The sequence below is a fragment of the Nerophis ophidion genome, linkage group LG18, assembly GCF_033978795.1.
Source record: "Nerophis ophidion isolate RoL-2023_Sa linkage group LG18, RoL_Noph_v1.0, whole genome shotgun sequence".
In the NCBI taxonomy this organism is placed as follows: Eukaryota; Metazoa; Chordata; class Actinopteri; order Syngnathiformes; family Syngnathidae; genus Nerophis; species Nerophis ophidion.
This window is the reverse complement of record NC_084628.1, coordinates 49,508,751-49,535,507: the sequence shown is the minus strand read 5'-3', so window position 1 is coordinate 49,535,507 and position 26,757 is coordinate 49,508,751. Positions and strand designations below refer to the sequence as shown.

General features: G+C 40.3%; 1 protein-coding gene across 2 annotated transcripts in view; it reads left to right on the top strand.

Moving 5' to 3' along the window:
- The window catches only part of LOC133537300 (PHD finger protein 12-like), a 46,203-nt gene extending 23,806 nt beyond the window's left edge, over positions 1-22,397 (top strand). The window contains exons 8-15 of one of the 2 annotated variants that reach the window (XM_061878309.1): positions 6,068-6,211; positions 9,317-9,965; positions 12,467-12,562; positions 14,678-14,785; positions 14,908-15,003; positions 16,884-16,966; positions 17,045-17,183; positions 21,747-22,397. In XM_061878309.1, the coding sequence (XP_061734293.1) occupies positions 6,068-6,211; positions 9,317-9,965; positions 12,467-12,562; positions 14,678-14,785; positions 14,908-15,003; positions 16,884-16,966; positions 17,045-17,183; positions 21,747-22,063 (1,632 nt within the window). In that variant the 3' untranslated portion in view covers positions 22,064-22,397. Of the gene's footprint in view, positions 1-6,067; positions 6,212-9,316; positions 9,966-12,466; positions 12,563-14,677; positions 14,822-14,907; positions 15,004-16,883; positions 16,967-17,044; positions 17,184-21,746 lie in introns of both variants that reach the window. The other variant, XM_061878308.1, reaches the window with a different exon arrangement.
- The last annotated feature ends 4,360 nt before the right edge of the window (positions 22,398-26,757 follow it).

Genomic DNA, 26,757 nt, shown 5'->3' with positions numbered 1-26,757 from the left:
GAGTTAGAAGAGCCTGAAGTGTAATGCCCGCAGCTAAAAGCAACTGCGTGAGAGCGTATACTCCAATATCACCATTTAGTCATTTTCTATAATGCACACGGACAAACCCGCGATATATTGCGTATATCGATATATCGGCCAGCCCTATGTGGAATGTTAGAAAATGTTTCAACAAATGAAATTAATTAACCAGAACAATGGAAGATGTGAAAAACAACAGCCTATTTATTGTTAACTGTCTGGAATGGACTTATGCTGTCTTTAGGTTAAAGTGTAGCGGTTATTGTTTTTAGCGACACAGTTATTACAAAAATTAATTAAGTTAAGCTTGTGACGGTACATTGAATGATGCGGACACGTTTGCTACTGGATACTTTTGAATACGCTTCTGCATGGAGACTTTGTAATTGTGAGTAACATGCAACTATAATTGTTTGATACTTGTTTATATTGACAAATGTGTTTTAGACTGCAATATTGTTCAATTAACAACACTTACAACATACTGTATGTCTAGCTTGTTTGCTAGTGTGTGCTTAGCTGTTGTGTATCTGCTAGCTCTTAGTGCTTCCATCTGGAAGAGTTCCCTTGCATGAATCACTGAACACCACAAACTTTAGGGTGCTGTCTTTTCCCAAGTGACATATTTTTCGGACTGTAAGGCGCACTTTAAATCCTTTCATTTTCTCAAAAATGGACAGTGCGCCCTATAAACGTGTGCACCTAATGTAGCTCCACGCTATACCGGTACAGCAAAGATGACGTGGAGAAGACGCTTTTGAAGTGTAAATAAGACCGCCCACAAAACAGAGCGTCCTGATGAGACTGTCAGAAAGCTACTTGAAGATGGTCTGTAAAACACATTTTGGGAAAAAATCATATTGTGACCCTTTTTAATGCGCCTTATAATTTGGTGCACCTGTTGTATGAAAATAGACTTGAATAGACCCACTCATTGGCAGTGCGCCTTACAAGCTGGTGCGCCCTATGGTCCAGAAATACGGCACTGAACCCTAAAAGTCACCTTCTCTGATTTGAGTTTTGTGATCAGTTTATTTGCACAGTGTAGAGACTGAACTGTGGTATGCTTTGTACAGGACGCCAGGATACATGTATATACGTCACACATCACGTCGGGTCTGCTCTTTGTCACCACCCACAATATTTGTGCAATCTTGACTGGAGCACATCATATTCAGTGTCCGTTAGAGGGGTTTCTCACTGTGTGGCTCTGAATGGCTTGGAGATTTGTTATGTACCTCCATTTCAATGTACCTGAAGCTGCTGTGTTCTTCCCGTCCAACTTGAAAAGTAGCTTTCAAGTAAGCGAGGACTGTCATGGAGAATGTTTCTGAACCTCCCCAGATCAAGTCCTCCACAGGACAAGCAAGGACTCATGGCAGTAGTAATCCAACCAAAAGAACACTGCTGGGTCAACTTGACACGGTGCATCCCGACTGCTCCTTAATGCATAATGTTGTACCAGATCAGAGAAGCGTTGGTCAGACCATGAACACACTTTTTCAACGTTCACTCTGAGCTTCTTGGGTAGGACGAATGTAGACATTTCAGGTTAATTCTTTACCTTGCAAAAAGGTTGTTTTAAGCTCCCATTTCTCTTGACATAAACAGCCATGATCATTTTTAGGCACTCTGAAGCACGTGTAGGTGAATCTTTTGGTAGCTCCTCAGTGTTTATTTCCTCAAAACCTCTCGCAAGTAGTCTAGCTTTGGCAACACCACCATCTGGTGTGTCTTTAAGTGTGTGCACACCCACCTTGTAGAGATGCATTTCTGACCTTCAAACACATTGTTCTGTTTCCAGTTGTTGAGTTCAGCGTGTTAGGCAGCTGTATGGCAGTCTGCACATAACTCAACATGTTTTTTAAATTCAAGACAAAGTTATATGTTTCTGGTAACACTTTAGTATGGGTAACATATATCTAAGTAACAAAGACTTAATTTAGAGGTATTTGAACACTAAGGGAACATATTCTAAGTAATAAAGACTTAATTTAGAGTTATTTGGTTAGGGTCAGGATTAGAGGGTTTAGGTTATAATAAGGCCAGGCCGAATAAGGCAGTAATAAGTACCTAATAATGACTAATTAAGAGCCACTATGTTACTAATTTGCATGTCAATAAGCAACTGATTAATGGTGAATATGTTCCCCATACTAAAGTGTTACCATGTTTTTTTTACTAGTGCACAAAATGAAGCGTGCATGAACTCACAACAAATTACTCACCTGCAAATCAGTCACCTGTTGCCGTATCCGTAATACGCAGAAGGGGAGACGTTTGTATTTACAGGATGAGTCAGGTGTGTTTTGACCTCCACCGAACCCCTGAGCCCGACTCACCGAACCCCTAGGGTTTGATCGAACCCAGGTTAGGAACCACTGGTTCTAAACTCCGTCACAAGTGTTATTTGAGTGAGTTGAAGTGTGAGGGTGCTCATTGATATCCTCAGCATCTTCATCAGTTAAGGGGTGTCTCTTCCTCATTTTTATTTTCAGTATCAATTTCATATAATCCAGTTTCTGGGAATGCTGCATTTTCAGTTTCCATCAACTGATTATCTCTTTCTGTCAGTATTTCCTGTGAGCCAGCAACCTTACGAAGTCTAGATTGATGTCCACGAACATAAGTACCCCCATGCCGAACAAATATCACCTCACCATCTTGGCTATTGACAACACCTGGACCTTTCCACTCTGTAGAATCCATCTGTTTGTTGTAAACCGTATCCCCTGTCACGTATCGTTCATCAGTGGGTCGCAGTTGTTTGCAAAGGGCTCTTTGGATCCTCTCAGAGCATTCTGCTTCTGTTAGTGCTCCTCTCGCAGCATGTAGGGCTGAGATATGATGGGTCATCCAAGTAGCCACGCTAGTCCCTTCTAGGGCTGGCTGCATATCAGTGAGAACTGACAACAGATTTGGGTTTTTCCCAAACACTAGCTGGTAGGGACGGTAGCCATTTACATTGTGCATAGAGTTTTTGCCATCATAGCCCAGTCTACGGCCATCGTCCAGCCACATCCGTTTACTTTCTTTACTTTTAACAGAATTTCAGTCCTGGTGTGATTTGCCCTTCCAAGAGACCATTGCTCCCTCTACTATAAGCAGTTTTTACTTCAATGTTAACATTTTCTGCCATGTCCCTTATTTCCTCATTGTTAAATTCACCCCCGTTGTCAGTGAACAGTTAACCAGCAGTGAATTAAGTTCTTCACTATCTCTTTAGATTTCTTGGTGGTAATTATGCTACCTGCACTGAATCGTGTGACGTGATCAATAACATGCAGATACCGCACGCCTGGTTCTAGCTCATGTTAGTCCGTAGCTACTGTTTCATTATAAGTTAAGGCCACGGGTAAACCTGCTGGCTTTGGCATCTATCTAATGCATGTCTCACAGTTCTTGACTAATCCTTCAATATTGTGGCGCACTCCTCATCAGCATTGTTTTCAGTCTGTCAACTGAGGCATGTCCAAACTGCTTGTGTAGTTTCAATAGAATTTTTTGTTTGTCCTGTTTTGTCACAATTAGGATGTCATTTCTATCTGGGCTAGTCTCATTTTTCAAGTTTACACAATAATGTCCTGATGATGTAAGTTCAAGTTTCACAGGTATGTCATTTTCAATGTCTAAAACACCACCTGCGCTTTTCATTGAGGTTCTTCTTCAAATGAAAGGGATATCGGCTGGGACAACTTCTGTCAAGTCTGTGCTATCACAGCTGGGAGTTTCACGTTTTTTGTGCAATGGACCATTCTCCCATCGCCAAACTTGAACGGTCTTACATTTCTTATGTCTTTCATTTGTTGCACTTCAATTTGTGTTAGTTGACTCATATGATCAAGCCATTTTTCACCAAACAGTTCAGGTGCAAGCTGTGTAAATCACAGCAAATCCCCAAAACTCCACCATGAAGATCGCTGTGTTGAACAACACAACAAAGTAATGTGGCATTCTATAAACTCTTGTTTGTCCTTCATCCTCTTTTAGTTTAGCGTGGTCATTTTTATGGCCGCAATACTTTGCCCGGTGATAAACACTTTGACAGACTGCACATCTTGTTCCCCTACCATATCTATTAAGTGGATTGGTCACTTAAACAGCTGTTTGATGCTGCATATTTGATCTAAACTTTGTGTATTAGGCAGCATCAGTTGCATCGCCGCTCATCTGCAGTGCATCAGCGCCCCTCTGTGGCCAAGCATCGCCAAGGGAGCCTTCATGTTGTCAAATGTGAGACCATATGACAATTGCGCACGCAGTGTTAGTAAATCAGATGCAACACGCCCACACGCTATTTAATGGATTGTACACACTGTTTACCGCTTGGTGTCATGGCCGGATTTAGTAAGATCCAAAGTGTTTTGCACAAACCTAGCTAGTGTGCTGTCTCTCTGTTCAAGCAGAATTAACTGTCAATCATGGACGGCAAGATGTGGCCGAACACAAAGGATGGGAATTGATAAGATTTTTCAGATATCGTTCCTTATCGATTCTCTTGTCAACTCTCGTTTGGATAAAGTGTAAATAACCATGTTAATTTACATCAACTTGGCTTAGTTAGAAGAAACATGAGTGTACAATTCCAAAAGTGAGGTCTTAAGAGGGCCAGAGCGCAAGGAGGTCCCCGGACAAAAAACATTTCTTATACCTATAATATATTAAAATGTTTTACTAAGGAAGAAAAAATGCAACAAATATTATTCCATGCCAATTACATAAGAATGTGCACTAACATGTTGGAACAGTTGTGCTAACAGAATTTTTCTTTCTTTTTTTTTTTAAATATATGAGCTGAGCACAAAAGTAAATCTAAATCATCCAAAAACAATACAAGTCATGTCTGATACAATTGTGCCACCATCAACTATAAACCTAAACCAATATTCTGCAGAAAAATAATCATGTTATTGTTTAATAAGCATACGCTAGACAGCAGACGAGTGTGCAGCCTCTAAGCCAAAATGCTGTCTCGTCATGTAATGCAAAATGAATGCACCAGAAGTGTTTACAGTTAATAATACCATGTTTTAAAATGAGGTGCACATGTTAGGCAGTGTTATTTAGTATTAACAGCAGATGTGGCGCTGCGGCTGGTGCAGATGCACTTACGGCTCAGAGGGAATCACATTGCTGGTGTTCCTGCATATTTGTAGAGTTTCTTATTCGGATGAAATATCAACTTAGCAAGTTTGGTCATCCTTCCTCGTTAATGACTCCAGCCTTTGTGGCGCATGGAAATGTCATCCGTGCCCTCAGGAATTGACAAGGTATCCCTATCGAACGCACTCTGAAACCCTGCATTGCTTTGCCAGCAAAACATCGATCACTGCCAGCAGCCCAGACATTAGAGCCAAATCATGGATACACTTGAGATGCAGAGGACCCCACAAAGCTCCTCAGTACAAGACATTTAATTATAATTCCTAGTTTTTGTTGTACTTATTATTTTTAGAAGCAAATTCAGCAGCTAAAAGCTAATGTGTGGGTCATGCATGCAAAGCTATAAAATACTTCAAAGTTCACCTACAAGGTTTGGTGAGCAGCCCAAAAAAGGTTTCCTTGTCCAGTCATATACCTTGTAATGTTAGTTTTCTCAAAAGCAGGTGCGCTGTCAGGAATCACACCCCTCCCAGCTCCACACATACACCAACTCTGAATTAGAGCATTTCAGGTGACAATATAAATGCTGGGATCTAATGTTTCTCATTATATTTGTCTGGGACATATCATGGACATACAGGGGCCAGGCCACTGCTGCTGTAAATGTTGTTTTTGCATACAACACAGGTCAGATATTTTAGGATCTCTGTGCTTGGTTCTATTATGATATTGTTTTTCTTCAAATTAAAGGGATATTATTAGTGCATGACATCGGTTTGCAGTTTCTGGGTGGAAGGGATGTTTGGTTTCTGTGGATGCACCCAGTAGAGCTGAATAATGTGGTATTGCACACAGGTATAATAAACAGTTGAAGTTACTCTGGTGGGATTCAATGTGGTTGCCTGAAAATATGCATTTTTAGTTTTTTACTGTTTGATCTCAGGTGCCAGATGCCATCAAGTTTCAGTACAGGAACCCCCCCTCCGGTCTACATCCTGCAGGGACGCGACAGTTGGAGATGGTCTGTAGTGGTGTGCCTGAACACAAACACAGGAAACATCTTACTACAGAGGAGGAGCAGCAGGAGGTAAGGGGAAAACAAGGAACTAAAATGGCTAAAATTAAAGACGCTGTTTGCAACCTTTACACCAATGCCTAGAGGGTGCTATATTTGCAATGTGTTTTATCCCGCTCTTATGACTTTCAGCATGTAATGATGTAATTACGCCCAAATATGTACATTGTACATGCATTAGCTTTGTTTGTTGTCAGCTAATGATAGTTAACGTTTGCTATCATTGAAGTAATGACAACATGACTTCAAATTGTTGCTTGCTTCTATGGTCCTGTTTTGTTATGTTATGTACCGTCTCTGTTCCCTGTGTGCACGTGCTTTGAGTCAGCGGTGAGCGACAAGCCGGAAAGCCAAACTAAATTTTCAAAACCGACAAGCAAATTTCATTTAACATAGGTGGTAATTGTGAAAAATATAGACACTTGTGTTCTGTTCAACCAGTAATAGCAACATATTTTTACTTTAAGCAAGTTGCAAACAGCCCCCTTGAGGGCAAAAAAATTGTTGATGATAGAAAAATATATTTTTCATGTATTAGCCGCACCAAACTATAAGCCGCAAAAAAATATACTTTGTGAAATGATTTGATTTACACAAAGATTTTCTAAAACAGTCCCTGTAGCACGGCAGTAAAATGGATGATCAAACAAAACAAAAGTCATCGTCATGAACCAACTGGCTGCAAAAGCGAGCTCGCCAACCAGCTAAAAAGTCCACCGTGACGTCTTGGGGAATTTACTGAGGAATTTTTTAAACTGAAGCAATACAAAAAGAATGCCATTATAAGTTAATAATACTAATACAGACACTTGTAAATGACTTGGCATAGTAGTTAATGCTAACTAACCACATTAGCTTGGTTATGATAGCTCATACGAATATGCAAGAAAACTTCTCCAGACACCGCATATGGGCCGGTTTAGTAAGTATAAGTAGTTTTAATTATATTGTAAAACTTACAAACGTTGTTTGGAGTGATGAATGAAGAATCCATACGGGAAACGCTATGAACGGCTACAAGATGGAGCAGCAGATGTACTTCCAGTTGAAAGCTCTAAAACAGAAGGGCAGTGCAGCACCTGCAGTGAGGGAACATGTCCAAAAGATGGCACATAGCACAAACAATAACGTACCATTTCAGTGTCCTTGCTTGTTTTTTCTGGCATTATGGCTGTCAACGAGGAAAAATTCATAATCTAGCCGCACTGTTTTATGAGCCTCAGGGTTTAAAGTGTGGATAAAAAGTAGCGATTTGTAGTCTAGAATTTACGGTAACCGTTAACAATTATTTTGATATCTAGCTTGTATAGTGTGATTTTTATTTTTATTTTATTTATTTTTTTTTTTTTTACTATTTAAAAATATAATTTGAAGGACTAAATTGCAATAATAAACATATGTTTCATGTACCCTAAGATTTTGGGTTCAAATAAAGCCAATATTGACATTTTTTTGGTTACCTTTACTTAGAAAAGTATCGAAATACATTTTGGTACCGGTACCAAAATATTGGTAGCAGGACAAACCTACTGTGTTATCATTCTCTTTTTTTCTTTTTTTCTCTCCACAATATAAGGACGCCACATACATTCTGATGTTCATGTCGCATCAGCAAGCTGTTTGACTGCATACAACGTGACAGCTAAGGGAGGAATAGGATTTTGTTTCACTGCCATAGCTGAAACACTATGTGGAGTAATGCCCAGGCAAAGGGCATCACACATTAGATGGTGGGTCATGGCATTTCTCGAACCGCCGTCAAGTATTTATCAACGATGACGCAAAGCTTATCTTGCCACGTTTTAAACTACGACTCTCCGTAAAACAGTAAAAGTTGGAGAGTGTTTAGAAAATTGAAGAGCTCAAGCTCAACTGAAATGCTAGTTGAGTGTAGAATATATGATTGAAACGGTTTGACTATGAAATGGTTTGACTTGTAAAGATCGGTAAACAGTATTAAAACCATAAATGTATGTCCTAACAGTTGAAATCAAAATATATGACTCAAAGATGAAAAAAAGACAAAAGATTTTTGCATTTGGTCCCTTCCGGGGTTGGAAGCGACATCAGTTGGGGCCGTAAAAGACATGTATTTTCCTCTCAGCCAAACTTCTTTAGTGTCAAAGTGTTGTCCAACTTGCCGTTGAAAATGACAGGAATAGGTGTTGCAGAAAAACGGGAAAACTGGGAATTTTTCTGGTATATAAAAATGAATGGAAAATGAATCCGGCCCGCCAGCGTTCAAAATCCGGCCTGCGGAAGTCCCAGGTTAATTTTTTTTTTTAATCTATCCTTTCTGCTCCATTTTCTACCGCTTGTTACTCTCGGGGTGTCCTAGCCGCTCAGGCAAATCATATTGTCTAAAAATGCATTTTCCCATCGATAACGTGACATCATCGCGCATTGTCCTTTACTTCCACAATGTTTTAAAATAATAGAAAAACTGTTAAATAAGAGATTGGATTGATATAGAATACTCGCTGAGAACCAACATGGATACAGAGCTAATATTTCAACTTCGATGGTTTTAATCCAAACTACAGAGGAAACTAACAATGCAATAGATAGTAAACAATGAGCAGCATTGTTGTTGTTGCATCTAACTAAAGCATTTGACACAATCAATCCCAATATTTAAATAAAAAAAATGAGAACACCATGGCATCAGAGGGTTGGTCTTAAACTGGATTAGAAGTTACTGAACCAACAGGAAACTATACGTGAAGATAGGCCATCACACATCTACAACACTAAATATATCCTGTGGTGTATCTCAGGGATTAATACCAGGACCAAAATTGTTCAATATTTATATAAATGACATTTGTAAAGTTTCAAAAGATTTGAAGTTAGTATTATTTACAGATGATACAACAGCGTTTTATTCAGGAGAACACACAGAAGATAATACAAATAATAACAGAAGAAATGAACCAATCAAAAAGATGGCTTGACAACAACCGACTATCCCTAAACCTCGCTAAAACTAAATTATTATTCAGTAACAGAAGAAGAGAAAGTCAAACACAAATACAAATAGACGGAATAGAAATTGAAAGATTAAATGAACTCAGTAGTGAGATGGGTTATTAAATGTTGTTTTGATGTCTCAAACAGTGGCTTCAGGATGTCATCGCCCTTCAATGCAGCATCATGCGACACTTGTCTACCAAGCAAAAGACTTCATCCATGTCCCAACCAGCACAGTTGGACTCTGACATGAAAGACATTTGTAAATCATGTAAAATTCCTGAGAATGTGAAAAGTCAGACCTTTTCAGAAAGGACTTATTCATCTGACTCTAAATCCTGCAGTGCACCTGATAACCACCAGGAGACCTCTCCAGCAAGGGACACATTGGTACAGCAATTTGCTTGTAAATGCCGCCTGCCACAATGCCAGAACTGTAGGAAACATAATGGACCTCTACATGAAAAAATGAATCCTCCCAAAGTAAACGGACCTGTCGACTGTAAAACTGAGTGTTGCATACAAGGAGAGCTAAAGCCTGATGCAGCTACTGCCTCTGACCCAGTCAACCACATAGGCCCCCAAACACTCAAGAAGGAGACCAACAGCACTAAAGAAGCTTGCACTCCAGCTCAGTGGTCACATCGTAACCAACAGAACCATAGGACCCAGGAAGAGTGTATCAGCAGTGACGGAAAACTCTCCGATGCTATCCCTATTAGTGCTCGGTCTGAAACACTCCCTAAAGACAGCCAAGAGGAGCACCCAGACACTGCTTTCTCATCACCAACTCCAGGTATGCACTACAGGGTATTAGATGCAAGATGCTCATAAGTTGTTGGATTTGTTCAGGATAAAGTGTTCATTATACAACGTAGAAACAGAAGCATCATATTGAACTTATCACAGCTCTGACATTTAGAGTTTTTTGAAGCATGTCAATGGGGTAATGATATCTCACTTGTATGCGCCCAAGACTTCTGACATGCATTCTAAAATGAGCCGTTGTTCTATTGCAGCGATTCTCAAACTGTGGTACGGCTCCATTTAAAGAATCATTTGACTAAAGTGCAGTGTTTTATTTTCCTGTATTCAAACAGTGCTGCTGTTCAAACTGTGTATAATGTTACAGTGGCCAAAATGATGAATATATTTGTTTAGAAAAAAACTCTGCCTTGTTTTTAATGGATAGTTGGACCTACTACGCTACTGTATTTTAATGTTGCTCCTAGTGGCATTTGGACAGCCATGTTTTTTCTGAGGTGGTACGTGATTGAAAAAGTTTGAGAACCACTGTTCTATTGCAATGCTCATCAGTGTTTATGAAACATTAATAACTCTCTGACTTAAAGGGGTCATATTATGATTGTTTTCTGCATTTAAATCATGTCATTGCGGTCTACATAAAATGTAATGGTGCTTCTTTGGTCAAAATTACACTTAGTCTGTGTCATTTCCTCATTAGCCTTGTTGTAGTTTTAGTGCTTCCATATGGAGTCTGACAGATATAGTACAGGGTTTCCACGGGTCATTAAAAAGCTCATTAAATGGATTTTGCAAAAATTAAGGACTTAAATGGCATTAAAAATCAAGTACTTTGGCTTCCTCCCACCTCCAAAGACATGCACCTGCGGATAGACCCCTCCCACCTCCAAAGACATGCACCTGGGAATAGACCCCTCCCACCTCCAAAGACATGCACCTGGGAATAGGCCCCTCCCACCTCCAAAGACATGCACCTGGGAATAGACCCCTCCCACCTCCAAAGACATGCACCTGGGTATAGGTTGATTGGCAACACTAAATGGTCCAGAGTGTGTGAATGTTGCCTGTGTTGATGAGGTGGACACTTGTCCAGGGTGTACACCACCTTCCACCCGAATGCAACTGAGAAAGGCTTCAGCACTCCTCGCAATCCCAAAAGGGATAAGCGGTAGAAATTGGATAGATGGATGGAAGTTTGATTTACAAAGACATTAATAGTTGTTAACACATTTCTGCACTGGTTTGCAGTCAGCCAGGGACTCGTACTCGGGTCCTTCCAATGACAAAGGCTAAAAACAATGCTATACCCTGTGAACGTGCTCAATGCTGTGGTGAAAACGGAAAAAATAATTAATGTCTGTAAACTGTGGAAATACACACTTCAGCAAAAAGTGGCTAACTTTTAGAAAAGCTTGTGTGCAACAAGACCTCCAAACCTTGCTCAATGGACATCAATGGGGGAAATCACACACGTCATTGGTTTAATCACAAGTTGGCAGTTAAAGGCAGGCAGCAGTTAACCCTGCCAAATTTCTTTGGTGAGACCAACAGCAACTTATGCTGTCACTACCACAATTGTCAGCTGCTGCTACCACTACAGAAAAATACATGAATAAATAAAAAAGTCAAATTGAACAGTCTTGTCAGCCAATTCTAATTCATGAGAGAATAACAGTTATTGTAAAGTTTTCAACAATTGAACATTATCATTGATAGATGCTTACAATGTTGCTTCTACAGACAGTTGTAAGCTTTTGACTAGATATGACTATCTGCAATAGGACATTGCCATTACATTTGTTTTAAGTGGCATGAAAAGAGCTTTAAATTAAATTGGCGAATACCTGAAAAAAATCCCCTGTATAAGTTAGAACCATACATTAGTTTATATTAAAAATGGCAACAGCAGAGGATACATGTGCATCCATGTGTATGAGCCAGTTTGCCCCACAACAAGAGTACATAGGAAAATAAAGTACTTATTGACTTCAACTTCAGATTACAATGGCGGACTCGCACATATGTGAAGATATCCACTGACGTAACATTTTGGGAAAACATCAAAAGCTTGGCAAATTGCTCGCTTGGAGGAAGTATGGAAGAAAGCAAGATTGTTTTAAAAAGATCTCATGGTTTGAGTTTTTATTTTTCTAATCTTATGAGCATTCTAAATACACAACAGGTAAGACAAGACCCTTTAAAGTCCACCAGCATTTACGTCATGTTAAAGTCCACATTTTTGGACTAATTCATTTGATAATGAGATGGTTTATAATAATGATACCAAGTTAAGAGGGTGTAGGAATTCAACAACAACTTTTGTGACTAACTTCTGCTCTCCAGACACAACCAATGGGTGCTTGCAGAAAGTTCCAATGATTTTGAAGTTTCACTGATGAATCAGAGCTTGGACTATTATGTTAAAGATTTGAAGGATGGGAATTGTTGAACATTTTTGCAGCCACAACCTCTGTAAAATATGTGTTAATTAAGTTTTAGTGTAAAATATGACTTCCTTTGTCTGGTTTGCAGACACAAAGGCCGGCCCTGAGCGGACAGGCACACTGCTGCCCAGTACACTCTCCACCATCACCAACTGCTTTAAAGACCAACTGGATGATAAGGGGGGTAGGTGCATCAATATGACATACCGTGGTCACCTAACCCTCTGTATATTTGCTAAAATGGGTGTTTGGAAAAAGTAAGCTTTTTTGAATTCATGTTTTCACAAAAGTTGAATCATATTTAATTTGTCATACTTAAGGAATAATATCTAAACTACAGTTGTTTAGCACCATAACTCCTGTTTGCTAAGGCGGAGTTCACAGTGGTAGTTAATTATGATCGAGACCAAACATAAAGATTGTCATGGGATCAAAGCCTGCACAGTTAAAAAAAACAAAGCAAATACAGTAAGTACATGTTTGGGCAGTTTTTGTGAATTATGTGACGAAACTCAAGTATTCCAAAACACAATGCTGTCTGTTGGGTTGAATATTTTGCTTATTTTTATATTGTGGTACATTTACCTGCCCAGATTTCACATAACACTTGTAAATTATACTTTTTAAAGATGGCTGTTGCTGTGCACTGACTCATGAACACCACAAAGACAGCCCTGATGCTTGAAGAAATTACAAATCTGACCAGAAAGTATTCTTACAATTTAACAGACGTATAGCCTAACCTAACATCCACTGTAATGATACCAAGTACAATAGCGTATCTAGTCAATACTAATATGATTATATTGATATTTATCGTCACAAAATCTTTTATCCTTTTTTAAAAATTATTTTTTCACATTATGTTTATAAAGTCAGTAAATACGTCCCTGGACACATGAGAACTTTGATTATGACCATTGTATGATCCTTGAACTACTTGGTATCTGATGGATACCTACATTTGTGGTATCATCAAACACTAATGTAAAGTATCAAAGAAGAGAAGAATAAGTGATTATTAACAGAAGTGTAAATAGAACATGTTAAAAGAGAAAGTAAGCTGTAAAAGCAACAAGTAGATTAATCAATTTTTACAGTTTGTCCTTCATAATGTAGACAATATAATAGGTAGATAAATGACACAATATGTTACTGCACAATATGTTGTTTTGTTCAAATAAAGCCAATAGTGCTTTTTTTTGGGGTCCCATTCATTTAGAAAAGTATCGAAATACATTTTGGTACCGGTACTAAAATATCGGTATCGGGACAACTTTACTACCAACACATAACACGAGTTTAATGATTATTTCAGGAGCAAAATGTTTTTTATCCACAAACTCAAAAATGATTCGAACGAAAAATGCCAGCAGAATATTTTAGTATACCTTTTATCCTAGGAGTTGAATCTTTGCAGACACATGAATATGAAGTCTAAGAGAAAACGTTAAGATAGAAAAAAATATTTTTATGATTCAATTAGTGGGTGTGTTTATTCTGCAATATAGTACAGTCATAAATACTTTTTTTTTAAGTGCTTGCAAGTCTGCTTTCAGGGCAGGATTTCTGGTGAGCTGCCACAGATAGTGAAACTAAAGACGCTGCTCCTGCTCCATGCTGAGTTTCAAGTTCTATGTAGTGTTAGTCCTATTTCTATATTTTATCCTTTTGGGCTTCACTTCCAGCCGTGTAGGTGGAAAGAGGACATTAATTACGTTGTGACAAGCCTCACTTTTGCGATGGTGGAACGGGAGGTCAAGCATCCAGGGAAACAAACATTTGGACAAATGTTCACAAACAGACGCACACAATTCATGGTCAATAAAGGTGGATTGATCCGTGCAGGATAATACCAAGCACCACTGCTTCTCTACTGTTTACTACTGCGCTAACTTCTAACAGTTTGATCAAGGTAAAAATGCTAACAGCTGATGACCGTGATGGAACTTCAATGATTTGCGATCACGATCATATAAATGCCCAGCCCTACTCTGCTCCAACACTCATTTTTGTTGTTCATCCTGCCTATATTCAGGTTCAAAAAGTTATGCTTGCAAATCATCATATGTCCAAATATATTTATCTTTTGTGAAGTCTGCCATGATCAGCAAACAGACAGGTTTGTTGACAGAAGTAGGAAGTGCATTGCTATGGGCACTAAAAAATGCAGCCAGCACTTTTTATATCTCTGCTGTAGGCCCAGACCTGAAAACCACCTGTCTTTTTCAGACTGTTTATCAGGGGAAAAATTGAAATGGAGAAATGTCAAATGTGTGCGCTCATGTGTTTGCTGTAGATATCGAGTTGGACAAGTTGGATGCAGAGATGATCAAACTGCTTGCATGGCAGAGGATCCAACAGCTATTCCCATTCAAAGACCCTGACACTCGTCCTACAGTTGCCAGTAATGCTTCCAAAACCCCCACGTCCCTCCCTGACTGTAACTTCAACATTGCTATTCATTCTAATTTCATTATGTTGGATTTCACCTAAACCTTCCAAAGTTTCACCTTTTTTTTTTTTTAGATCAGAAAAAGTTGCAGGCCAGAGCAATCTTCTACCCATTGACAGGAAAAGGGAAATCTGTCAGCATGTGCTATAGGACATTATACATAGGATCTGGTAAGACATTATGATGTGTACTCATCTACCTTTTCTATTTCTCTATAGTTGTCAATTGGTTGGAAATGCCAAATGTTTATGCTAATTACTTCATAAGCCATGTTTTCACCATGTACTTCAGCAGTTGATGAACAGTTCAGCGCATCATTGGAAAGCTTTCAAGCTACCTGTAGCTTGTGTCTTGCCAGAGGGTTCTAGAATCTACGTAGCATGACATGTGGCACTTTATTATGCACTGATATCAAGCAGCTGTTACACACAGGTCAAACACTTGACTTTTGAACAGTTTTTTCACCTAAACAATGGAAACCGACTTGCAGGTTCTATCCATCCATTTTCTACCGCTTGTCCTTTTTCAAAAAAGAGACTAGCAACTGGGAATCTGTTCTCACATTCACTTAAAATAGTTGTTGTAAAGACTTTGCTGGTTTACAAACATCACACGTCCAAGCCACAAAAATGTATGTGATGCAACAATGGCCAGCCCCACCAATCTATTGCGTGACAACTGCTGTTTTTAGGATGCAAGTCTAGGCATTACGTCAACCTCATTGAGACCAGGCAAGAAACATGATGTTGCTATGTTATAATCCCCACACTGTGCAGCAATGAAAACCTGTCACTGCCTCTGTGTGCGAGTGTACTTGAGATTCACTTGAAAATGAGGCTTTTTCGCTGTTGCAAGTGTTTTTATTATAATGTATTTGTTTTCGATATGCAGACTGAAATCATGGCAATCTCAAGTAGACAATAAAGTAAAGCTCAAATGAAACCCTTTCAAACAGAAAGATCACACAATTCACCTTTCTCTTGAACAGTACTCATGTAACATGGAATTAAAATTTGGCCATGCAAAATGTTTAAAAATGTTGAGCCAGAATGATTGCAGCATGTTTTATGTCCATGATGCTACATGCATACATTGCTACAACAATTAACTGATCATATCATCTCAATTATGATTAAAAAAGTTTCTACCAACTTAAAATAGTGAATAAATAGTAAAGATACAGAGGTTTGCATTATTCATCTGTTTTGTCTTCAATCAATAGTTAAAAAATTAAAGGTGACAAAGGAGTTAGGGAAATGAGTTTGCTCTCAAAATGTAGGTGTGATGTATAATAAGGGATCCATACCAATAAGAGGCAGAACACATGCTATTTTCCAAGATGTAGATGAAAACTTTTATTGTTTTGTTTTTAAAACAAAATGCAAATTTTGGATGCTAACTTTGTGTTTTTCTTCTGACAAAAAATCGTACTCAGGTTTTTGGGGTTGAAATGAACTATGGAAATAAATCTTAGAAAAATGAGTAGCTGTCTCCAAGCTGCAGCAGCATACCTGCATGCCAAGAGAGCCAGGTGGAGAATTGATGAAGAAATTTAAGAAAATCCTATTTTCAAATATTCTGTTGTGTGTATCTGACAGACGATCACATCACATGACTAATTTATATCCTCAGCGTGTTTGTATTGTACAATAACACAGAGACACATCAAAGTGTTTGTATGGAATATTCTTACAAAATGTGTGTAAATGTGTTGTATATAAATTGTGTAGTATTGCAACGTATTTCTTAAATGTGTGTTTACATTGCTGCAGCCCAATCAATCATGTTGATTCTGCAGCTCCATTTGTCTGATGAGAAAATACTGAAATGTTATTGACAGCTGCTTGTTGTGTGAACGCAAAACTAAATAGAACACCAAAACAGGAACTCAAGGTTTTTGGACAATTTTTAGAAAAACAGCTCATGTGATCATCCAGCTTTTTGTGTGTTGTGGCTCTTTATAACTATTTGTATGTACTTTTAATACTAAGTGACATTGTTCACTATTTGGCATAGTTGCTAATGCAAAACCGTTTCACCTGTTTTGAAGGTGCTGATATGGACGTGTGCCTTCCAAACTATGGTCATTGCAACTACATATCGGGGAAACATGCTTGTATATTCTTTGACGAGGTAAGGTTGTGGCAAGCAATGAAATTATTGTGCTTTATGTATTGGTTGATAAAAGTGCCTTGACTGGCCTGTTCGTAGAACACCAAACATTATGAGCTGCTAAACTACAGCGAGCATGGGTCCACAGTCGACAACGTTCTCTACTCTTGTGACTTCTCTGAAAAAACTTCACCATCTCCACCCAGTGGCTTGGTAACTAAAGTCCAAGGCATCATCAGTAAGTACATATAATAATATCACTAAATGCTTTTTTCTGGAGGACTGTAACATGAATAAGAGTGATGGTGCACTAGTTGCTATGGTGCGTTGTGTGGAGGCGGTTGTCAGAAACTCTCCGGTTCCGTCACTAAAGTTCCATTAAACATATCTGTTTAGTCTGCTGACCTTTGCAGTAACATATTGTGTCATTTATACACCTATTATTTTCTACATATTATGAGGGACAAACTGTAAAAATGATTATTAATCTGCTTGTTCATTTGCTGTTAATATATTTCTTATTTTCTGTTTTAACATGTTCTATCTACACTTCTGTCAAAACGTAATCATTTCTTATTCTTCTCTTCTTTGATACTTGACATTAGTTTTGGATGATACCACACATTTGGCCATCAATCCGATACCAAGTAGTTACAGGATGATACATTAGTCATATTCAAAGTCCTCATGTGTCCCGGAACGTATTTCCTGACTTTATAAACATAATATAAATAAAACAAAAGAAGATTTTTTCATGTTAAAAATATCGATGTAATCATAGTAGTATCGACTAAATACACTATTGTACGTGGTATCATTACAGTGGATGTTAGGTGTGGATCCACCCAGGGTTTTTGTTTATATTGTAGCGTCCTGGAAGAGACCAGTCTACATGTGCTTTGTGGAGTGGGAGAAGGCATTGGACCGTGTCCCTCTGGGAGTCCTGTGGGGAGTGCTCAGAGAGTATGGGGTACTGGACTGTCTGATTGTGGCGGTCCGCTCCCTGTATGATCAGTGTCAGAGCTTGGTCCGCATTGCCGGCAGTAAGTCGGCCACGTTTCCAGTGAGGGTTGGACTCCACCAAGGCCACCCTTTGTCACCCATTCTGTTCAGAACTTTTATGGACAGAATTTCTAGGTGCAGTCAAGGCGTTGAGGGGATCTGGTTTGGTGGCTGCAGGATCAGGTCTCTGCTTTTTGCAGATGATGTGGTCCTGATGGCTTCATCTGACCAGGATCTTCAGCTCTCACTGGATCGGTTCGCAGCCGAGTGTGAAGCGACTGGGATGAGAATCAACACCTCCAAGTCCGAGTCCATGGTTCTCACCCGGAAAAGGGTGGAGTGCCATCTCCGGGTTGGGGAGGAGACCCTGCCCCAAGTGGAGGAGTTCAAGTACCTCAGAGTCTTGTTCACGAGTGAGGGAAGAGTGGATGGCGAGATCGACAGGCGGATTGGTGCGGCGTCTTCAGTAATGCGGACGTTGTATCGATCCGTTGTGATGAAGAAGGAGCTGAGCCAGAAGGCAAAGCTCTCAATTTACCGGTCGGTCTATGTTCCCATCCTCACCTATGGTCATGAGCTTTGGGTCATGACCGAAAGGACAAGATCACGGGTACAAGCGGCCCAAATGAGTTTCCTCCGCCGTGTGGCGGGTCTCTCCCTTAGAGATAGGGTGAGAAGCTCTGTCATCCGGGAGGAACTCAAAGTAAAGCCGCTGCTCCTCCACATGGAGAGGAGCCAGATGAGGTGGTTCAGGCATCTGGTCAGGATGCCACCTGAACGCCTCCCTAGGGAGGTGTTTAGGGCACGTCCGACCGGTAGGAGGCCACGGGGAAGACCCAGGAGACGTTGGGAAGACCATCTCTCCCGGCTGGCCTGGGAACGCCCCGGGAGGAGCTGCACCAAGTGGCTGGGGAGAGGGAAGTCTGGGCTTCCTTGCTTAGGCTGCTGCCCCCGCGACCCCACCTCGGATAAGTGGAAGAAGATGGATGGATGGACGTCCCAGAAGAGTTGGTGCTGAAGGGAATTCTGGGAATTAGTTCTGTAGTGTTTATGTTGTGTTGTGGTGAAAATATTCTTCCAAAATGTGTTTGTCATTGTTTTAGTGTGGTTTCACCATATAGCACATATTTATGGCAGTGTTGGCATTGTTCATATGGCCACCCTTAGTGTGTTGAGTAAGTATGCCCTTCATTCGCTGGTGTGCAGTGTGTACAAAGTCAAGATGATTGCGTCATTAATTGGGCACAATGAAATCTTGGCTAGGCTTTGTTATTAATAGACTATATGATTTTTGACTTCAATGTTAAGTATAAACGGAGCAAAATCGTCACAAATCAATAAGAAAATAATAAGAGTGATTCTTCTAAAATGATTTTAAAGATTGAACATTGCCATCAATGCCCTGAAGCACCTATGCTTGGCAGTGATGTGGTACTGATGAAGGGAAAGCTGAGCATAAAAGCAGTATCTCAGAAAATTAGAATATTAGTTACAACTAGAACCAAAAAATATTTTTTACAAATGTGGGCCAACTGAAAAGTATGAAGATGGAAAGTTTCAGCATGTACGGCAATCAATACTTAGTTGCAGCTCCTTTTGCCTGAATTGCTGCAGCAATACATGGAGTCCAGCAGTCTGTTGCACCCTCAGGTGTTATGAGAGCCCAGCTTGCTTTAATAGTGGCCTTCAGCTCTTCAGCATTGTTGGCTCTGGCATCTGGCATCTTCCGCTTCACAATACCACATAGCTTTTCTATGGGGTTAAGGTCAGGTGAGTTTGCAGGCCAATCAAGAACAGGGATACCATGGTCCTTAAACCAGGTACTGGTAGATTTGGCACTGTGTGCAGGTGCCAAGTCATGTTGGAAAATGAAATCTTCACCTCCATAAAATTGGTCGGCGGCAGGCAGCATAAAGTGTCGTAAAACTTCCTGGTAGACTGCTGCATTGACCCTAGACCTCAGGAAACACAGTGGACCAACACCAGCAGATGACATGGCACCCCAGACCATTACCCATTGTGGAAATTTGACACTGGACTTCAGGCAACGTGGATTCTGTGCCTCTCCTGTCTTCCTCCAGACTCTGGGACCTTGATTTCCAAAGGAGCTACAAAATTTACTTTCATCTGAAAACATAACTTTGGACCACTCAGCAGCAGTCCAGTCCTTTTTGTCTTGAGCCCAGGCGAGACGCTTTTGACGTTGTCTCTTATTCAAGAGTGGCTTTACACAAAGAATGCGACAGCTGAAGCCCATATCTTGCATACCTCGGTGCATGGTGGTTCTTGAAGCACTGACTCCAGCTGCAGTCCACTCTTTGTGGATCTCCCCCACATTTTTGAATTCGGTTTTGTTTGAGAATCCTCTCCAGGGCGCGGTTATCCCTCTTGCTTGTACACTTTTTTCTACCAAATCTTTGTCTTCCCTTGGCCTCTCTATTAATGTGCTTGGACACAGAGCTCTGGGAACATCCAACCTCTTTGGCAATGACCTTTTGTGTCTTGCTCTCCTTCTTTAAAGTATCAATGGTCATCTTTTGGACAGTTGTCAAGTCAGCAGTCTTCCCCATGGTTGTGTGTCATACAGAATCAAAACGAGAGACCCTTTAAAGGCTTTTCCAGGTGTTTTGAGTTAGTTAGCTAATTAGAGTGTGGCACCAGGTGTCTTCAATATCTGACCTTTTCACCATATTCTAATTTTCTGAGATGTTGAATTTAGGGTTTTCATTGGTTGTCAGCTATAATCATCTCCTTTTTGGCAAAAAACACTTGAAATGTATCAGTCTGTTTGGAATGAATGTATACATTCTACAAGTTTGACTTTCTAAATGGAATTAATGAAATAAATCCACTTTTTCATGATATTCTAATAATATGACCAGCAACGAGCTTCATCAAAAATGAAGCGAGACAGCACCAAAATCAGACATCAACATTACAGACTCAGATGTAATAAAAGAGCACAGAGACCCATTTCAAAGAAGAGTTTGCTTCATGACAAAAGTCTTTATAGTGTGTATTGCAGATAGATTGCTGCATATAATCATTGTGTTGACGAAAATACAAGTAAGTTACTATAGTTGGTATTAAAAGATGTATCTGTGTATGAAATATGAATACATGACTTTTAGAATAGAAAAAGAAATGCATTAGAAGTAGATGTATTCTATATCAATACAAGTCACACATCAGATTAAGGTCACAAGTTGGTGAACATTGCAGCAAAGCTCTCCAAAGAGAAAAAGGCCAAGGCTCTTGCTCATTTAGTGTTATGGTGAATTGTATGTTTGCTGTGGAAGGCCGTTTTTTGAAAATACTGCCTCCATTAGAGGGTTGAGGAAGCGAGCTGGAGGGATTATGTCTTGCAGCCTCCATGTTTTTGCAGTGGAAGTGGAAAAGATGACCACGGCTGTCCTCACAAAAGAAAGTATAGACTTCCTGTACTACTGTGCAGCTGTTTAGGTGGACAGCAGCCTTCCCCAAGAGGCTCAATTCCACCTTACAAAAGAAACACATTTACCATGGTTTGAGCGTACACCAAGTTTTAGGAATAAATTGAGGCAATTCTTTATTTGTATCTTTAAATTTACTCTGTGAATGGTTAAAGGCACTTTTTCCTACTCGTCTCTGCATCCTGGTGGCTCATTCCCAACAGATCATGACATGTTTGGCCCCATGGTGCAGTCCTCATGTATTCATTGTTGGGCCACTCTACTCCTGAATGATCCACAGGACAAGTGTGGGCTAAGCAAGATGCTGGAAGTGTTCATTTCCACTAAGACTGCTGTGCTGTGTGCAGGTCGTAGCAGAAAAAAGGTGGACGGCCAGGCTCCCAGGTCTGTTCTCCCAGCTGGCGGGGTGATGAGCAGCCACCCACAGGGCGGAGTGGATCAGTGGTGCAGCTGCAAGGCCAGCAGCTCCAGCCTGATTGGCAGCAGTGGAGCAGGCTGGGAGGGAACGGCCATGCTCCACCACGGCAGCTACATCAAACTCGGCTGCCTGCAGTTTGTCTTCAGCATCACAGAGTTTGCAAGTAAGCAGCCCAAGGAGGAAGAGGCAGCGAGCACTATGCCTCCGCAGGAAATGGTGACACTCCTCTCCAGCGCTGCACCGTAACTGAAACGTCATGAAGGGAAGGAAATACACTAGTTTTTCATAGGTCATTGTTAATATCTACTATGGTTTATATCTCTGCATGAAGTATTAATGACAATCTCTTTTATTTTCAAATGACTGACATCAGCTGTCTGTTCACTTTGAGCAAATATTTTCATTCTAATAGCCTGTGTTCATGGTTATACTACGTATTCTTGTCCGTTTAACACAAATGTCGCATATTGTACTTTTGACTTGTATGCATTTTTATTTTTGCTGCTTTTGCACCACCGGTAGCTCTATTTCTATAACATACTGTACATGATGCTCATAAACCATGTATATATTCTGTAAATGTGTATAATTCCTCTCAATTGGAGAAATATTGCATTTTGTGTAGATTTGTCATCGGGAGGCAGGGGGGGCGGGGGGGGGGGGGGGGTCCATGGAATTTGTGATACCGTGTAGAGTACCAGATATTTTGTGATAAAACTTGTTAAGTCTGTCCCATGCCGCTGTAGCTTCATCTTTAAATAGCGTACGCTTTAGCATCTTGTATTTGTCTGTACCTGCTCGGCTCTTCTGGAAATACAGAAAGCTTTTCTAAGACTACATCGCCCTCTTTTCAACATTCCTTTGCAGATCAGAGAGTGGTTGAAGGTGCATCACAGTTGACACTAAACCAGTCTTAGTACAGTTTGTCTGGGCAAGTGGGAACCCAAAATGGACAACAGGTAACAACCATCACCAAGCTGTAGTCCACCCACTGAAAGTGATGGCTCTAACCAGACTGTAGCTTGCTTGATGTGTGTGTCACTTTAAGACAAAAACCATGTGGCAGACATACCTGCTTTTTATCAGGAAGTGTGGAAAACTTTGACTATATACACAGAAAACCTATGTCTCTCATAATGTTCACAAGTTTGTCTAAATCTGTGTTAGTGAGCATTTCTTCTCTGCCAAGATAACCCATCACACCTCCCAGATGTGGAATATCGCACAGGTGTGCTTTAGGCTGCCACAATAAAAGGCCACTGTGAAATGTGCAGTTTTATCACACAGCACAATGCCGCACGTCACAAGTTTTGGCATGCTGACTGCAGGAATGTCCACCAGAGCTGTTGCCCATGAATTCAATGTTCATTTCTCTAGCATAAGGCTGTCTCCAAAGGTGTTTCAGAGAATTTGTCAGTACATCCAACCGGCTTCCACATCCAGCAGGTGCACCTCAATGATCATTTGAGACCAGCCACCCAGACAGCTGCTGCAACAATTGGGGGGTCTTAACCTGACTGCTATTCATCGTCGTAGTAACCAACCTTAGTGGGCAAATGCTCACATTCGATGTCCTAAGGCACACCTGTGCAATAATCACGCAGCATCTTGATATGCCACACCTGTGAGGTGGGGTGGATTGTCTTCGCAAAGAAGAAATGCTCACTGACACAGATTTACACTGACTTGTGAACAATAATTGAGATGAATAGGTCTTAGTATAAGTTTCAGATCTTCAAGTTCAACTCATGAAAAATGGGAGCAAAAATAGAAGTGTTGTGTTTATATTTTGTTCAGTAAATTATAAATTTTTTTCAATATCTGACTGTTCAATAGTTTGTCATCAAGCCCAGTAAGCTGTTGACGAATCCCCAATTTTAGCAGTTGTGCTTCATTATTAACACATGCATCAAAATCTAGCTTTGGTTGAAAATGTTTACCAGACTTGTGTTATGTGTCACATGACACAGGTGTCATTACAACGTGATGCTCACCTCAATGTTTGTCTAGTTTGCAGGTCCTTCATGTTGCCGTCTCCATCAAAAGTGTACGTCCACTCGTAAAGAACGTGAGGTCATGGCTGTCTTGACTTTACAATCATTTCTACAAGTCTTATGTTTTGGTGATGTAGTGATTGGAGCACATACTTGTTGCTCACAAAAACATTCATGAAGTTTGCTTCTTTTATGAATTTATTATGGCTCTATTGAAAATGTGAGCAAACTTTTGGTAGTCATCCACAAGCTTCTGTGCACATTTTTCACCACTAAATTGCTGCAGTTCAGCTAAATGTGTTGCTTTTCTGACATGGACTTGTTTCTTCAGCATTGTCCACACCTTTAAGTCAGGACTTTGGAAGGCCATTCTAATACCTTCATTCTAGTCTGATTTAGCCATTCCTTGACCACTTTTGAGGTGTGTTTGGGGTCATTGTCCTGTTGGAACACCCAACTGTGCCCAAGACCCAACCTCCCCCCTGATGATTTTAGCTTGTCCTGAACAATTTGGAGCTAATCCTCCTTTTTCTTTGTCCCATTTAAAGCAGCAGTTCCATTGGCAGCAAAACAGGCCCAGAGCATAATACTACCACCACCATGCTTGACAGTAGGTGTGGTGTTCTTGGGATTAAAGGCCTCACCTTTTCTCCTCCAAACATATTGCTGGGTATTGTGGCCAAACAGCTCCATTTTTGTTTCATCTGACAACAGAACTTTCCTCCAGAAGGTCTTATCTTTGTCCAAGTGATGTCAGATGGAACAAAAATGGAGCTGTTTGACCACAACAGTGTGTATTACACAACATCAATGTTACGGATGGTAAGTAAGTTCATACAATCATCAACACAAAATGTGTTGGCTTGATCTTGTATTCAGTGAATGTTCTCGCATGAGTTCTCTGATTTCTGAAATTCTATTGCTCCATTGTCCTAAAAGTAGACCGTATCAGCTAAACAAAATATGGTTCCCCTTCCTAAAAACATGGATACAAACTAATTATCCATCCTGGTAGCTGTTGACAGTTTTAATTCTTTGTGAGTTTGCGTCCCTGACATGCACTCAACGACTGTTGCTTCCACACGACAGATGGACGAGATGCTGGACATTTACTGACTGACGTTACATGGAGGTTCTTCTTTCTCTATGATCCAACTAATACAACTTTTTGATTGTCAATTTGTCAGCAATATAGAATAAGCGGTAGGAAATGGATGGATGGATGGATAGACTCACTGATGCTGATGATTCCAAGTCCATCACTAAGTTCTCTGATCTACACAGCAGGACCTGGAGTCTGGCAGATGTGACCTGTGACGTCATCATTGGACCACAACCACCAGCTGAGAGCCCTGAAAAACAACAGCAGCCTCGACGTTTGGTTCCATAATCTTCTTGTGGTTATTTTCTCGCTATTGTCAAATGTGTAGCGTGCTATATAGATATCAATTATTATTAGATGTATATTTAGAAAACTAAGTGTGTGTTGTGGTTGTGCGGTACCATTACTAGTATAGTATTATGGGACTCTGAAAAGTTGTAATGGCCATTGGGGTCCATGGATGTGTGTGTGTATCTATATAATAATAATAATAATGAAATTTAACTTGTGCTCAGCTGGGAAAAGAAGTGTATAAAAATATATATATACTTACTATGACATCCATGTACCTAATACTATGAACTTAATTTGGTGATAACAGCATCCGGTAGTATCAGACCGGGCAGAAGCGGAAATTAACGTCAGACATCACCTGGAGCACCTGTCAGCCACAGCCTTTTTGCTATGGAGCTACTTCATAGAAGGGACTACCATATCTGCTGAATCCCTTTGACCCTCCCCTGTAGCGTCCCAGAAGAGTCAGTGTTGCAAGGGATTCTGGGTATTTGTTGTGTTACGGTGCAGATGTTCTCCCCAAATGTGTTTGTCATTTTTGTTTGGTGTGGGTTCACAGTGTGGTGCATATTTGTAACAGTGTTAAAGTTGTTTATACAACCACCCTCAGTGTGACCTGTATGGCTGTTGATCAAGTATGGTTTGCAGTCACTTTTGTGATTCTACAGTAGTGATGGGATCAGCAGTTCTTTTGACTGCACTGAATCACTAGAATCAGTTCCTTAAATTGATTCGTTTAAAACATTTGTTCACCGAATCACTTGTGCAGCATCAGTTCTGTGTGCAGGTCGGCCAATCATGAGTCAGTCAGGAACAGCTTCCCCAGCGGCAGATCTCGCTGTGCGTCAGTCGGCCAACGACACAAGCCCTCAGCACCCAATGAACGACGCGCCTCAATGTGACGTCATCCTCCGCGACACACTCACTTCTCTGTGTCAGCAGGTTCATGAATCACGAGTCCTGATTCTGAATGAGTGAGTGAGTGCAGCGCCAACCTGAATCATGTCTTCAGCGACTAGCAGTCACTTCTTGTAGGTTGGTGAAGCCAGCCTGAATCACTCAGCTACAGTTCTGTGGGCCAGAGGTCAATCACTCTCTGCAAAAACTAATATTACATTAAGAAACCCTTAACAAATGCCAACATAAACACTAAATGTTCTGTAACAAAGAAAATGTCAACTTAAATATGCAAACAAAAAGAAAATAAATACCTTCAAAATAGAACAAATAAATTAAGAGCCAGAAATGCCAACATAAAAAAATTTCTGTAGCCTACCTTTAAAAATACAACACAGAAAAAATCAACTTAAATGTGCAAACAAAAAGAAAATAAATAGGCTACCTTACATAAAACAAAACAAATATTAAACCAAGTGCCAGAAATGTTAATATAAAAGCTAAAAATATTCCACTTTTGGCACAGCAGCGGATTCACAACAATTTGATACCACTAAATATTGTCCTCACCAGGTTAGTAGCGACACCACTAGTACTACTAGCCCCGCCCATCAGTATCGACACCACTAGTACTACTAGCCCCGCCCATCAGT